This window comes from Alexandromys fortis, unplaced genomic scaffold (genome assembly GCF_014885135.2).
Source record: "Alexandromys fortis isolate MF-2015 unplaced genomic scaffold, M_Fortis_MF-2015_v1.1 scaffold_423, whole genome shotgun sequence".
Classification (NCBI taxonomy): Eukaryota; Metazoa; Chordata; class Mammalia; order Rodentia; family Cricetidae; genus Alexandromys; species Alexandromys fortis.
In genome coordinates, this window is record NW_026068293.1 from 216,149 (window position 1) to 233,070 (window position 16,922).

General features: G+C 41.7%; 1 protein-coding gene across 1 annotated transcript in view; it reads right to left on the bottom strand.

Moving 5' to 3' along the window:
- The window catches only part of Spats2 (spermatogenesis associated serine rich 2), a 78,398-nt gene that overhangs the window by 21,554 nt on the left and 39,922 nt on the right, over nucleotides 1-16,922 (bottom strand). Inside the window, exons 4-8 of the mRNA XM_050132434.1 lie at nucleotides 15,686-15,794; nucleotides 14,394-14,443; nucleotides 10,850-11,108; nucleotides 9,250-9,429; nucleotides 5,691-5,826 (exon numbers count right to left, since the gene is read on the bottom strand). Of these exons, the coding sequence (XP_049988391.1) occupies nucleotides 5,691-5,826; nucleotides 9,250-9,429; nucleotides 10,850-11,108; nucleotides 14,394-14,443; nucleotides 15,686-15,794 (734 nt within the window). The remainder of the gene's footprint in view (nucleotides 1-5,690; nucleotides 5,827-9,249; nucleotides 9,430-10,849; nucleotides 11,109-14,393; nucleotides 14,444-15,685; nucleotides 15,795-16,922) is intronic.

The window sequence follows — 16,922 nt, forward strand, 5'->3', positions numbered from 1 at the left end:
GAGCTCTCACAGGATGAGGAAAGGCTCGCTCAGGCTGTCAGACTTTCCATGACCTTGCTCACTCCAACACCTCAGGCATAGCTTTCCTCAAGGTTCTCTTCAATGGCAGTAAGCCACGATGGCATTGGATAGGCTATGAAATGGATAACGCAGTTTGCTCAACATTGCTGGGACCCTGCTTGGAAAGATACTAGGTTTTATGAAGCCTGAGCCCTTACGTAGTGTATTTAAAAACAAAACAAAACAAAACAACAGTATTTCTCCCCGGTCAGTAGTGCCGTCTGCCTTCAATCCTAGCACTTGGGAGGCAGAGAGAAGAGGATCTCTGTGAGTTTGAGGCCAGCCAGGTCTATAAGAACAAGTTCCAGGATAGGCTTCAAAGCTACAGAGAAAACCTGTCTCAAAAACAAACAAACAAACAAAAAAAAAAACCAACCAACTAACCAAATAAACAAACAAAAACAAACAAACCAGGATTTCTCTCTATAGCTCTGGCTGTCCTGAAACTCGCTTTATAGACCTCAAATTTAAAGATCTACCTGTCTCTGCCTTGGCCTCCCAAGTGCTAGGATTAAGGAATGCATCACCACCTGGCTTGGTGTAGATAATTTCTGTACCTTTAATCATTAAATGGTCACTTTACTAGAGAACACTGGCCACTGAATGGTCTCTATCTTCCCTTCCCTCTCAGGACTTGTTCCAGAACTGCAACTGCTTACCTTATTTTAGAGCCTCTGCACAATTTAATGCTCAGTAGCTGCTACCACAGCAGCACCACAAACATCTGAGATATTTTCTGTGCCTGTCATTTCAAGCAAAATCTTTGATTAATAGTCCTAACATGAAACTATTCATTTTGAGACTAGTCTTGCGTTCAGTAGTTCCTACGTACCAAAAATAATTATCACTTGTTTATGGTTATTGCATTAGAAAAAACACAGTATTTTAAATACAACTGTAATTCTATAGCAAATTATGTAACAGGATAACACTCTGTCTATTATTAAATAATAATAACAAACCACTTAGTAGGAATCTCAGGTAATAATTTTTTACTTGATTTTGTTTTGCTCAAAACTTAAAACATATTTATCCCAATATATTTGCAAATCAAAGCCGAAATTGAAGCAAAGCCAATGGATCTTTTTTCCTTTTAAGACTTTATTCTTTCCATTTAAAGCAAATGGGAATTAAAAGAATTATCAATAGTTTCTGTTTTTGAAACAGGGTTTCTCTACATCCTGGCTGTCCTAGAACTCCCTGTGTAGAGCAGGCTGACCTCAGACTGATAAGATTCACCTGCCTCTGATGTCCAAGAGCTAGAACATGCCTGGCAACAGTTAAGTGCATGGCTGTTTTGCCTGCGTCCAAGTCTGTGGTTCACTAGTGGCTGGTGCCCTTGGAGGCCACAAGAGGGCTTAGAGTCCCCTGGGATGGAATCACAGATGATTCATGGATGAATCCAGTATAGCATCATCTGATGGGTGCTGTGAACTGACCCTGGATCCTCTGGGAAAGCAACAAGTGCTCTTAGCTGCTGAGTTGTCTTTCTAGCCCCCAACAGTTTTATAGCAGAGAATAAATGACATTTCCTGTGTTCTTTAAACCTCCACACCCCTAGCACTGACCTTCCTGGAGTTTATTCATTCTCCTGTGCTCAGAACAAAAAGTCCTTTTTTTACTATAAAAAAGAAAACTACTTAGTAGGAAAGAAGTTGGGATAAATATATCAGGCAATCTATCCAAGCACGTTTAGTAAGATATTTGTGCTAGTTAGTGTTGTCAGTGTGCTACCCAGAAGGAAGGAATCTCAGCTGAGCAACTGCCCCTCTCCAACTGCTGTAGATACAGCTGAAGCATTTTCTTGGTTGCTGATTATGGGGAGGTTGAGCCCACTGCGGACTGTATGCCCCGGGCAGGTGGTCCAGGGTTGTATAAGAAGGGTGGTACTTCAGTTCATGCGCTGACTTCTCTCGGAGAATTATGAATCGGGGCAAATAAAGCACACAGACTTTCTCTCATCTTGGTTTTGGTCAGTGTTTGTTACAGCGACAGGAGACGAGGCCAGCACCCTAGCAGTAATTTTCACAGATAGTTAAGAGAGCTTTTTAATGTGGGTGTTTCGTAAAACTAAAACACTATTTTTATTCAAATAGAAACGCTAGCATATTTTCTGTTGGCTTTTTGCAGCCACACCTTGAATGACAATCTTCTACTACACACCACCTTTCAGGATGCATTTACTTCAAATCCTGATTCGTTAATAGTCTTCAACTTAAGCCAAGTAACTAATCTCACACTGTAAGTTTTATAGATCAACAAGAAAAGTAAACCTGGGTCTAGAAATTGTTATTACTAAGTCATCTTAAATAAGGAAATATTTTAAGTTTAAATACCTGGCTGTCCTGGAACTCACTCCATAGGCCACGCTGGCCCTGAACTCACAGAGATCTGCTTGTCTCTGCCTCCTGAGTGCTGGCATTAAAGGCGTGTGCCACCATCACCTTTTATAATCAATCTTATTGTTGCAAATCTATTAAAACTTCTTTGTTGTTGTTGTTTTTTTTTTAAAAAGCCAAGTGGTGGCGGTGCACACCCTTAATCCTAGCACCAGGGAGGTAGAGACAGGTGGATCTCCGTGAGTTCAGAACCAGCCTGGTCTACAAGAGCTAGTTCCAGGATAAGTTCTAAAGCTATAAGAGAAACCCTGTCTTGAAAAACAAAATCTTTGTTTTTCTTTGCTATTATAACAAACACAAACACGACTTTCAGCATTAATTCCAAGCTGTTTGGTGCCAAATGAAGTTAGCTTGCTTGTCCATTACGTCTTATAGTAATAACTACAAGATGCACGGAAGAAGGCAGCTTTTAAAGCCCCAACAGCCTGAGAAGGCACCAGCAGAAAAGGGCAGGAAGTTTCTGACCTTCAAGCTCAACTGACCTGGTTGTTAGCCTGCTGATCTATTGATCACACAGTTCCCAGGGAAGAAACCATTTCACCTGTCCTCACTCAAAGAGGTCCCTCCTGGCTGGGCTCCAAGACAGCAGGAACTCACAAATCTCTCTCAGAAGTGTGTTTCCTGAATGGAATTGGGTCCTGTAGCTGAGTAAGCAGTAAATTGAATGATCTTAAGAGACTAGAGACCTACCAAAGCAAAGCTGCTTTTCCAAATATGCCAATCAAATGTTAGTTAAGAATCTCTACAGAAGACATGGCATGTCACCCTTGTACGTGTTCAGAACAAGGGCACTTCACTACAGACAGCCACAGAAGAATGCATCGAATGGGGAAGGTGGCACTAACTCGGAGGAAAGAGGAAATCTAAGTTTGCAATGAGTAATTTGGCAGGAGCAAAGATGTACATCAAGAAAGAGATGACATCATGTTATAGCTACAAAACTGAAAGGTAGAAATGAGGGCTCCAGGGCAAGGTCAGACTACGAGGTGAACAAGCTGTCTTAAACAGTACTTTTTTGGAGCTGGGCAAGTGGCACAGGTTCAAAGCCAGCCTGGACTACATTAAAAAAAAAAAAAACTCTCTTAAAACACCCCTCACACAAACACGCAAGTACGTCTTGGTTGTAAGGTTGGAAGTGTCATTTCCTTTTTATTACCCCACCCTCTTTTTTTCAATCCCAGACAAGGAGGACTGAGGGGACCCACAATCACAATCCTCTCTGCCCTGCTCCTTCCATCTGCTGTGGCACACAGGGACCAAAGAGATACGGTCAGGCATAAGCTCAGGGAAGAGCACGGCTCATCAGTAAGGAAGGGAACGCACAGGGCTCTCTGCACCACTCACTATAAATGTAGGTAGTTCTTACACAAGCAGAATGCACAGTCCTACATCTAAGTGACCCTTGGCTGTCTTCCTGACATTTTCCTTTTTAAAATGATATTTACTAATTTATCTTTATATCTGTGGGGCAGGGGAGGAGGGAGGTACACACCATGGCATGCCTGCAGAGTCAGGGAACAGCATTAGAAAGATAATTCTCTTCTGCCACGTGAGCCCTGGGGATCACACTCCAGTAGTCAAGCTTGGAGGCAAGCACCTGTTGAGCCATCCTGCCTGCCTTTTCTTGACGTTTTTTGGAAAGTTTGTTCAAAACATTTTTTAAAAAGCATCCTTTAAAAATACAGTTCCTAGCTGAGCAGTGATGGTGTACACATTTATTCCCAGCACGTGGGAGGCAGAGGCAAGAGAATCTCTGAGTTCAAGGCCAGCCTGGTCTACAGGGCAAGCTCCAGGGCAGCCAGGGCTACACAGACAAACCCTATCTCAAAAATAGCAGGGCGGTGGTGGCGCAATCCCAGCACTCGGGAGGCAGAGGCAGGTGGATCTCTGTGAGTTCTGGCCAGCCTGGTCTACAGAGTAAGTTCCAGGACAGGCTCCAAAGCCACACAGAGAAACCCTGTCCTGAAAAACAAATAAATAAATAAATATCAGGAAACACTGTGGTTCAGGGTTAAACATTTTTTAAGAAGTGTTTACTGGAGTCTGGGAAGATGGATCAATGGGCAAGAGTGCTTTCTCTGCAACACTGGGACCTGAGTTTGAATCTCAGCATCCACACAAGAGACTCATCATGGCTCAACATGTGTGTAACTGCATTTAGGTGCAGGACTGAAGAAGGTGAATGCTGAGAGCTGGCTGCCCAGACACCTAGTAGAAAATGAAAACTCGCAGAACAGTGAGAGTCACAGAGGATGACACAATGCCCTGTTCTGGACACTGGAGCACATATATACCCGTGGGTCCACACAGTCACATGTGTGCACCACACTCTCCCTCCACACACACACATGAACTATTCTCAAGACTTGAGAGATGGCTCAGGGAGTAGTCCAGACAAAGTCAGGCACATGGTAGCAGCTTTCTATAATCCCAGTGTTGCTATGGTAACATGGGAGGCAGAGACAAGACAATTCCTGAAGGCTCCCGGAACAACTGCAGGTATATTGCAGGGGCAAACAGGAGACCAGTTTTGCTAAGGTGGAAGAGACCACCAACTCTCTGACCTCCATCCATGCATGCATACAAAGTATTTTCAAATCTTTACCAAACCTGCTTTTTTTTCCCAACAGAATACAAACTGGTGCATTTTAAGAAATGAGTACAGAACACAACTGGAAAAACACAAGACCAAAAGTAAATAAATGGTTAAAAGGGCACTGAAGAGATTATCAGGGTGAGAGAGATAAGAAAGGTGAAAAATTCAAAAAACAGATATTCTCTACCTTACGCGTTCTGGTTTGTTTTTTGTTTCAAAATAAGGTCATGCTTGTAGCCAGGCTGGCTTGAAAACTGGTGATCCTCTTGCCTCAGCCTCCCAAGTGCTATGATTACAGAATGGCTAAACATACCTGGCTTTCTACTTTACAGTCTTAATCTAGCAGTATGTCATTTATCATATTGTTGGCTCAACAGACTGGCCCTACTCCATAATTATTTGCCTCTTCCAAAAAAAAATTGATTCCCATTAAGCCCATTTCTAGAGCACTGTGAGTTCTACCACTCAATCCCATACTATGGCCAAAAGAAACTGAACAAAGCAGAAAGTTACACTATAGGACTTTTAGGCTATCCCCACATGGAGCTAGAAGGGAATTAAAGAAGCTCGTGAATGGCTGGCCATATTTATAAATGAACACCGTGCTAATGATGTGTAAATGCAACTCCTCTTACCAGCTCTGCAACTCAGCAAACGCTTGCTTCATTTTCTTGATGGATGCATCCATCTCTTCTTTAACTACGACTCGGTACCGCGCAAGAGACACGGTGCAGCGCTGGAGGTCTTTCACAGATTTCTCAATGTTAGAACCTTGGAGGGGAAAAACAAGCCATTACTTTAAAAAGAAACATGCAAATTAAAAGTTGGATCTGAATGTGTTAAGTCAAACATCATCATATGGACTAAGACCCAAATGACCACCTTTTCCAATTCCAACAAAAGAAACTCTTTTTTTTTTTTTTTTTTTTGGTTTTTTCAAGACAAGGTTTCTCTGTGTGGCTTTGGGAGCCTGTCCTGGAACTCGCTCTATAGACCAGGCTGGCCCCGAACTCACAGAGATCTGCCTGCTTCTGCTTCCTGAGTGCTGAGATTAAAGGCATGCGCCACCACTACCCAACAAAGATGCACATTTTTGTTTTCCCTGTCTCTCATTTCTGTTTTCTAAGATCAAGTCTCTGTAATCATGGTTGGCACTGGAACTCATATGTGTATACCAGGTCAGCCTTGAACTTGACATGATCCTCCCGCTTCTTCCACCTGAGAGCTGGGATTAGACAGCAACTATCAATAGTTGTGTATGTATGTGTACAATTATGGGCCTACACACACTTTTAATTTTACATGTATGTGCATGAAGGGGTATGTGCCAGAGATCAACCACGAGTTTCATTTCTCAGGAGTCACCCACCTTTTTTATTTTTATGTTTTAAGATTTACTTTTTTATTTTATGTATGAGTTTTCAGCCTGCATATATATGTGCTTACCCAACTTATAATAAACAGTGGGATGGAAGCTATGAAAAAAAAATGTGTTTACCATGTGTGAGCTATAATGTGGGTCATGTGGGTTCTGGAAACTGAACTCTGATCCTCTGCTAAAGCAACTTAATTGCTGAGCCATCTCTCTAGCCCCCTACCTTGCTTTTTGAGAGAGAATCTCTCACTGGGACCTAGGGCTCACCAACAGGGAAGGCTGGTTGGTCCAGAGACTCTTCTGTCTCCACAGCACAGGGCTTTTCATGCACCTGGCCATGCCTGGCTTTTCTATGCTGGGCTCCACACTCACGTCCTCATTCTTGCACAGCAAACACTCTGCTGACTGAGCCATCTCCCCAGTAGCTACATTTCCAATTGCATCAATTTTTTGATGGACTCTTAGTATACTACCCAAGCTAAACATAAACTCCTCAGTCTCTAGAGCAGCTAGAACTAAAGCCTTTGCCAGTGAATCCTGTTGCAGGGAGCTACTTGTTGCTTCCTGGCTGCTCAGCAGCTCAGCCCCGAAATAATCACCGGGAACTATATTATTTAAATCAATGCTTGCCCCATTAGCTCTAGCTTCTTTTTTTTTAATATTTATTTATTATGTATACAATATTCTATCTGTGTGTATGTCTGCTGACTAGAAGAGAGCACCAGACCTTATTACAGATGGTTGTGGGCCACCATGTGGTTGCTGGGAATTGAACTCAGAACCTTTGGAAGAGCAGGCAATGCTCTTAACCTCTGAGCCATCTCTCCAGCCCTCTAGCTCTAGCTTCTTATTTGCTAACTCTTACATCTCAATTTAACCCTTCTCCATTAATCTTGCATCACCACGAGGTCATGGCCCACAAGCAAAGTTTTAGCGTGTCTGTCTCTGGCAGGGGTTCCATGGCTTTTCTCTGACTCCTCCTCCTCCTTTCTTCCAGTATTTAGTTTTCCCCGCCTAGCTAAATTCTGCCCTGCTATAGGTCCAAAGCAGTTTCTTTATTCATTAATGGTAATCACAGCATACAGAGGAGAATCCCACATGAGACTCCAGTTCACTTTTCAATACAAATTCTTCCTCCTTCCAATTTGATTTCCTTTAGAATTTATCTAAGTTTTTAATCCCTGTGTATACTTTTATTTTTGCTTGGTTGGATATTCTCAGCCTGGCCATTCGGCAGCAAGCTGGGGCTACTACCAAAATGAAAAGGAAGTGCTGACCAAATGTAGGTCATGAGCTAGCAAAAAGGCTCAGAGGGCAAAGGCCCACACTGTCAAGCCTGACAATCTGAATTTGATCCCGAGATGCCATGAAAGAGAAACAAAATTGACTCCCAAAAGTTTTTCTTGGAGTATATGGTAGGCAGGCAGGAAAGCACAGACACACACACAAAAATAAATAAATAAATGAATAAACAAGTGAGTGGTGGTGGTGGCACACAACTGGGTGGTGGTAGTGGTGGCACACACCTTTTAATCCCAGCACTTAGGAGAGAGAGACAGGCAGATCTCTGTGTGTTCAAGGCCAGCCTGGCCTACAAGCAAGTTATAGAACAGCCAGGACCATTATACAGTGAAACCCTGTCTTGAAAACAAATAAATAAATAATGTAATAAATAAATAAATATAAAAATTTAAAATGTAGCTCTTATGGAAAAATATTTTTAAAAATAGCTACAACTTATGACAGCCCTCTATATTTCTATCTCATTGTTCACTTGAGAGAATCGTTACATAAATACATACAGACAGTCTGTTTAATAACTAACTGTTCCTTTAAATGATTATTATAAGTTTAGAAAAACAGGAGTTGTTGGATGGGGTGATGAATATCTTTGATCCCAGCTCTCAGGAGGTAGAGGCAAGCAGATTTCTGTAAATCTAAAGTAAGCCTGATCTACAGAGAGAATTCCAGGCAAGACAGAGCTACACAGTGGGACCCTGCTTCAAAATACACACATGCATGCAAGCACAGTGAGAGTTATTACTAGTTAGTGCTAAGTATTATCTGTTGTTGAGATAGGTCAACTGCTTTAGCCCAGGCTAGCCTAGAAGCTGTGGTCTTCCTTCCTCAGGCTCCCGAGCGCCAGGATTACAGGTATGTTCTAAGCATACAACTTTCTGCCAAAATAAATGATTATAATAGTCGTATTTTAAGAAAGAACTGGGCCGGGCGGTGGTGGCGCACACCTTTAATCCCAGCACTCGGGAGGCAGGGACAGGCGGATCTCTGTGAGTTAGAGACCAGCCTGGTCTACAAGAGCTAATTCCAGGAAAGGCTCCAAAGCCACAGAGAAACCCTGCCTCGAAAAACCAGGAAAAAAAAAAAAGAGTAAAGAACTACTACCACCAATCAATACCAAGTATTTCAGAGGACATGCTCCTGTTAGAGCATCCGTCTGCTGGACTTCAGGAAGAGCACAGAGCTGGAGAGAGCAGTGAGTGTCCTGTCAGACACAGGCTTTCACACTTTGATTCAACCAGAATAAACACGAAGGAAACAGCATAGGCATCTGCAGTGACGCAGAGGGAACAGGGCAGTGTTAGCTAGGTCATCCTGGCAGTAGGATTTGGCCACAACTCACAAAAAGGTCCCTGCTGCTATATCAAGACACCGTAACATGCAGGGATTACAGCACAGGCAAAAATGGTCACCTGAGGCCCCCTGGAACTTCAGCCACAGGAGCAACAATCACGCTGTTCTCTTTGGTCAAAACAGCTGCTTTTTTTTTTTTTTCTCTCCCAAGTGGGCCTTGGATTTACCTAGCTTTTTATTGGTAGAAGACGATGGAACATTCTCCATTCCCAGATTTGAAACCTGGGCTCCTGTGGTGGCTCTTGAGAGAGATTTGGCAGCATTCCGGGACTGCTGGGCATTCGGAACAGAGTGTGTAGTCAAAGATTTGGGCTCAAAGTCAGAGACACCATTCTCCAGCACAGATCCTGTGCAAGAAAGAGGACGAATTATCTAAGTTGTATTCAGTATAGAAAGAAAGCAGATAAAAGGTGCTAGACAAAGCCATGCCTATTAAAAAAGCTATTGGCGTCCATAAGCTACAATGAAGAAAAAAAGTTTCATAACATCTCAGAGGAAAAAAAAATAATTTAAAAGCTTTCGAGAGTAAAGAAAAGGCAGAACTGGAAATGAAAAGAGCACTTGTACACAATGAACTGGAATCCACTGGTTATCGTCGGTTTGGTTTGTTTGCAGCCAGGTACAGTATTTTTTTCTCTGCATCTTAAAAAAAAAATATGTATGTGTGTGAATTAGCCAATAGAAAAAACAGCAAAAAAGCAGAACAAAATCTTTACACTAACATCACCTTTAAGAACCCAGGTACACTAAAGCAGAGGGAACAAGATTAATAAACAAATACCTTTTTAAATGTAATTATGTTACGTTTAATTGTTTTATTATTTTGTGTATATGGTTTTTTTTTGCCTGCATGTGTATCTGTGTAACACATGCAAGCAGTGCCCCAGAGGCCAGAAGAGGGTGTCAGATCCACTGGTACTGGAGTTATCGATGGCGGTGAGACACAGTGTGGGAGCTGGGGATCAAACTGGGCCCTACGCAAGAGCAACCAGTGCTCTTAACCACTGACCCAGCACTCCAGACTCCCTCCAAAACAAAAACATTACTTTTTCTGCTCTTTTTGCTCTTTGTTGTATGTTGGGAGGGAGCAGGGTTTCTCTCTGTACCACTGGCTGTCCTGGAACTCTCTGTATGAGACCAGGCTGGTCTCAAACTCCCAGAAATCTGCCTGCCTCTGCCTCTCAAGGGCTTGGATTAAAGGCGTGAGACACTATGCCTGGTTTCCAAACAAGTTATTTTTCAAAGAGAAACATTTACAAAATCATTAATACAAGATAAATGAATGTAGCACGAACAATAAAAAGTCAGAGACAAATATTGGAGTTCAATTTAAAGACCAGAAAAGCAAAGCAACCAGTCACTAGAGCGACCTTTTACCTCTATCAACTCTGTAGATTGAAAGGGCGAGAGCCTGTCTCCATGAATCCTCAGACTCCACACTCCACTGAGTTCCTGTCTCTTCCCCTTTATATTCCTCTTTCTGCCCAGCCATTATCACTCTCGTCTCCACCTCCTCAGTACTGGGATTAAAGGTGTGAGCCACCATCACCTGAATCTGTTTTTGGATCTTGTGTAGCCTAGGGTGGCTTTGAACTCACAGAGATCTGTCTGCCAAGTGCTGGGATTAAAGGTGTGTGCCACCACGGCCCAGTGACCAATTATATTTAATGTAATAATAAGTGTCTCAACCAGTAGACCCCTTCACCGTCCTATTTTTTTTTTTGCGCAAATTAACTTCCCAAAATCTTTATAAAAACAAAAACTCACCAGTTCTATCCAGTGTATCTGGTGTGGCAAACTCAGGATCTTCCAATTCTCTGGCATCTATAGAAAGTGTCTCCAACCCTTCACTGAGTGAGTCCACAGACTCAGCATCATTGATGGCACCATTAACATGGTAACCATTGATGCCATCTTTCTCTGAAGATGCAGGTTGTTCCTCTTTAATGGGTACTGACTTACTGGAGTCTGGGACACTGTTATTTGCTTCTGATGCAGGCTTTGGTTTGCTTTTCTTCTTTTTGTTCTAAGGTTATCAAAGATTCGAAGAAAAAAAAAAAAGAAAGGAAAAAGCAGATCCTCCAACACAACTCAGAGGTAACTAATTCCAGCTACAAAAGAAGTCAGTGTTACCAACTTTGTACACATTCTTCTAAAAACTGAAGCAATTTTGTTTATGTTGAACTAATGACAAAAATAATACTTTACTATGTAAAACTGCATTTTGAATGAACTCTCGAAATAAAATACTTTTCATAGCAAAACATATTTTTATTTCTTTTTATTTTATGTGCATTGGTATGACAGTTGTTAGCTGCCATGTGGGTGCTGAGAATTGAACCCAGGACCTCTGGAAGAGTATTATAAGTGCTCTTAACCACTGAACCATCTCTCCATCCGCTGCAAAACCTATCTTTAAGCAAAATGAAAAGTTATAAAAAGTAAAAGGCAACAACAAAAAATGTAACATTTTTAAAGTGAAATATAAACAGAGTTCTAAATAACCACAATAACCACAATAATAATAGAGAAAATATAATCTATAAGTAATTTAATGAAGCATACCTCAGTACAATAACTGACAAATAATGAAACCTGTGCTGCAGTGTGGCTTTCAACTACTACATTAGCAAAGGTCCACTCTGCAGACAACTAGGACTGCTCTGGAAATAGCAGTTCTAACAACAGCAATCTATCCTGGCCAGCACTGTCAGTGTATACAGGATTATTCATCGCAGCACTGCTTTATTAATGAGGACGGAGAAATCATGCAAATGTATGTCAGTAGGGGACTGAGACATTCCAGGCTCCATTACATGGAATGTGCGAAGAAGAAAATACATATTTGTAACTGTTTATGTGAATAAAGTATCTTGGAAGCTACTTAAGCTTGGGGTTGTAGCTCAGTGGTAAAGCACTTGCCTAGCATGCACAAGGCCCTAAGTTTGATCTCCAATGCCAAAAACAACAAAAAATGAATGAATGAATAAATAAATAAACTAATAATTCTGTCTGCCTGGTGGAAAAGTGGGCACCAAATGGCTGGGGAAAAGAGGTAGGATAAAACTATTACAGGGTACATTTACATTTATACCTTGGAAATCGGAAACATGTTAATAAAAAAAATCTTTGTTTTAGCAACAGATAGCTATGCTGGCAACAGCCAGCGCTTCTACTTCTAAGACTAGATGAGTAAACCAGTCAGTTCTCACGCCAGGCCTTCTGATGACCCTGTCCAGCAGAGTAACTCCTGAACTTGGCATTCAGTTTCCTTCTCTATCTTACTTTCTCCCGTGTTATTACACATGTGTAATTAGCAGCACACGCTCACGTCTTATTAGGCTAATTTAAGGGTTGTGTTACAGAGTCAAGCACTGGAGGGTATCAGACTATTCATCTATTTTCTTCCACCAGTTCATGTCACACACATGCACACACACACACACACACACATACACACACACACACACTATGCACATGGCTTGTGTTGTTAATAATTTATGTTGTGAGGTCAATAAATCGTGACACTGGTGTTTTGGGCACTCAAAGCTATGTCTGCTGGGTGAAGCCAGGGAGACAGTCTGAAAAGCAGCAGGCCCAGAAAGCTTCACGAGGACCTGAACAGCATAACATGACCCTGGGGAAAAATTCTCAAAGGTTAATAAAGCTAAACCTGGCTTGGTCAAGAAATCATTTCAGGGCTGGCAAGACTTGTCAGAGAGTAAAATATCTTTCACACAGCCTGACCACCTGAATCCAATCCCTGGAATCCACGCTGGAAAGAGAGACCCAACTCCCCCAAGCTGTTCTCTGCACCATGGCAGGTATACCCAGACACACACACAACACAATAATGAAATTTAAAAAAAAAAGCATTTCAGAACACAACACTAACTTAAAGGAAAATGCTCCTAAAAGAGTTGGTACTTAATTCAAATCGGCACTTAAGCATTCTTTAAAGGCAGCACATCTGGGTTACAGAGCCTTGGGAAGAATTCAGAACTCAGCTAGTACCATGGGAGGGAAGCAATTTGGGTCTTAGAAGGATATAAGTAAAAGGATTAAGAACTAATGTATTAGGCATTATAATGAGAATATGTATGTATTAGTATTTAGTATTATTTTAATTTTGTTGTGGCCTTTTCCTCCCCAGACAGGGAATGGCCTTGAACTCCCGATCCTCCTAAGTGCGGGGACCACAGGTAAGAGCCATTACATCTATACTTCTACTTCATAGATGAGCAAACTAAAGTCAGACAATACCCGCAGCTCACAAGACCAGATGAGGCAGAACAGGACAGAAACCCAGTTCTGACTGACTCTGAAGCCCAAATGCTTTCTATTCTTACATGTAACATCAGATGTCCCAGGAAGGCAAGCAGCCTGAAGGAACAAAATATGGGCTAGTAAGATGGGCAGCAGGGAACATGACAATCAAACCTGGCAACTTGAGTTCCACCCACAGAAAGCCACTTAAAGGTGAAAGGAAAGAACTCCACAAAGCTACCCTCTGGCCTCCGTGAGCTCATATATATGCAAACATACAAACAATAAATACAGATACAAGGATAAAGTTTTTAAAGAAGCTAAAGCTCCCATTTGGCTTTAAGTCAAAACCACTACTACTAGAAACATGACACAGTTGTCTGACCTGAAAATGAACTGTTTAGTCTATGAAACAAATCTGACTGGAAGCCAGTTGCCTTTCCTGGAGGCACTGTATTTCTGACATGCTTGCTTGCTTCTCCTCTTGTCTAGAGCAACCCCAGCAACTGTACCTGCAAATTTAATACTTTCTGCCTCCAACCACAGGGGGCAAACTCTGGAATACAGCAGTGTCGCAATGTCAAAACGGCATTGTTGAGATGGTAAACAGATGGCAAACATATGGAAACATTTTCTTTCAAATATTATGAGATGTATAGAGTTGGCTGTGAAATCTGACATCAGTGATCACCAGGGTAGATAGGCAGGTGTCCCGCCTCCACCCACAATGCTCCTCTACTGGAGCCTCCAAAGAAGCTCTAATACTCTTTAAAGCCTTTTTTCTTTTTAAAAATTATGTGGGGTTCTTTGTCCTCCTATACATATGTGCACCTAATGCCTGTGGAGGTCTAAAGAGGTCCAGACCTTCTGCCCCTTGAGTTACAGATAGTAAGCTGCTATGTGGAGCCAGGAACTGCACCCAGTTCCTCTGCCGGAGTAGTAGGCTGCTATTACCTGCTAAGCCATCTTGCCAGCCCCTAAAGACTAATTTATAAGGAAACAAAACAATATAAATATCATGCTGTTACATATAACTCATCTGTACCTTTTTCTTGCCTGTTACTATCCATTCCTTGAGTACTTCACTGGCACTGCCTGAAAAAGAAATCAGAGAGATAGATATATTTCCTCTTGTGCCACACACACGGTAAAGGAGGAGTCAGTCTGTTTCATAATTGCTGGACAGAGCAGTGAAGTAATCATGCCATGCTTCTGCTACACTGGCCTACTGCGGTCTCCTGGCCATTTAAGATTCTCCATATATCTTTGTCTGAGCACAAGTCTTCCCCTAAGTATGCTGTCTTCCCCCTCCATGTTACAGACCATCTTGACTGTGGTGTTTGGGAAGAGCTACACCCTACATCAGATTCAAACCCTAATATAAAGAAAACATGATGACGGAGGAAAAACTCTGTAGACTTTGACTTGTTTCTCCTGTATTCACAAATCCAGGAAAGGGCAGTGGGGAGTCCTGACCTGACACCACTCTTCTCGAAGGCAAAACAGCTTCAAGTAAGGTTATACAGAAAGAAGTTTAAAAGTAGTTAACTCTATAAATTCAAGAAGTTGAACAAGATTATTGTTTTCTATCTAACATATAGAGAACATAAGGAAACTGAACTCAGGGGCTGGAGAAATGGGTCAGTGGTTAAGAGCACTGCCTGCTCTTCCCAAGGTCCTGAGTTCAATCCCGGCAACCACATGGTGGCTCACAACCATCTGTAATGAGGTCTGATGCCCTCTTCTGGCCTGCAAACATATACACAGACAGGATATTGTATACATAATAAATAAATATTTAAAAAAAAAAAAAAGGAAACTGAACTCATATGTTTGAGTCACCCGCCAGAACCAAACTAAATGATAATGGAGTTTGGAAATAAATGCTGAGTCCTTGAATTGGTCACCTGTTCCTGGCCGCTGAGTTACTTCTTTGTAACAGTCACTTAAATTACTTTATCCAGCTCCATTCAAGCCCCTTATACCATCAGTTTGTTTGGGGAGGGGGGCACATAATTATTTTAAATGGGGTCTCACTGTACAGCGGGAGACTGGCCTAGAAGTCACTATATAACAAGGACTGGCCTCAAGTCATAGTTGCCTCAATGTCTCAAATACTGGGATTGCAACAATGTGCCACCACACTTGGTCTGATTTCTTAAACACTAGTAGATAAAACTTTTAATAATAAAGGAGTTTTCTTAGTTTGTCTCTTTCTATAGTTTTTCTATAGCTTGGGAATGAAAAGAGTATCTCACATTAACAAAATATCACAGTACACAGTAGACTGTGAGCTATGGTTCAGGTTCCAAAAGTCTAAACTTGAGATACGATTACCTTCCATGAATGCTTGAACTGTTTTGTCCACACAATTATCAAAGTGCTGCAAAACCAGGATGATTTCATTGTTGCTCCTATTAGGAACTATTGCACGCACTGCGTTTATCTGCAAAAGATGACAGAGCTGTGTAATTCTAACACGAGGAGGTCACTAGCCAGCTGAAGTGTATCAGGGAGAATACAGTGTCATTTTACTTTCAGCAGTTTTATCACTCTTTAATGTCAGTAAGGACACACACAACCATCACACTGGGAATAATAAAGAGAAAATGATAAAGCCACATGAAAACTTAATTTCAAATTTTAAAAAGATAGAACATTTATAGAAATAAAAGGGCACCACTGAGATGGCCAGTGAATAAAAGCATTTACAGTGACCCGAGGATCTGAGCTCAATCTCTAGAACCCACGGTGAAGGCAGAAAACTGACACCGCCACACAAGCTACAAGGTCCTTTATACATCTGCATGTACACACCAACACACTCTCTCTCCCACACACAAATGATAATATTAATTTATATTTTTAAAGTTAGAAGGTGCTGAGTATGGGCTTAACTCCCTGCACTCAGGAGCCTGGCAGATCTCTGTAAGTTCAAGGCCAGTCTGGTCTACTTAGTGAGTTCCATGTCTCAAAAAAACAAAAACAAAAAATTAGATGGTATGCACAAGATTATATGCCAAGAAAGAGTAGGCAGTTAAGATATGGTGTCACACAAATGTAGTTTCATTTAGGTGCCAGCTATTAATTTACCATCAGTGGCTCTTCACAGTAAGCATACTATAGGTAATTAGAAAATTTAATGAACCATTAACCCTAACAGTTTAGGTTTTTGTTTTTTAAATGTCTGTGTGTCATACACGTGTGAGTCTGGTATACAGGAACATAGGTGTGTGAGTACAAATCCCCATGCACACTGTAAAAGCCAGAAGGCACTGGCTCTTCCATTCTATAACTCTCCACTTCATTCCCTTGAGGCAGAGTCTCTCACCTGGAGTGCGGCTGGCAGCCAGCAGGCTCCAGGGGTCCTCCTGTCCATTCCTCCCATTGTGCTGGGGTCACAGCTATATGCAGGTCTGTATGTGGGTTCTGTGGATCCGAATTCAAGTCCTCATGCTTGCACAGCAAGTGCTCTCACCAATGAGTCAAAATTTTTCCAGCCCAACAACTTAGATTTGTATACAGCACTATTCAGAACACTTGTTACTTTGTGTCATTTAGCTGTATAAAGACT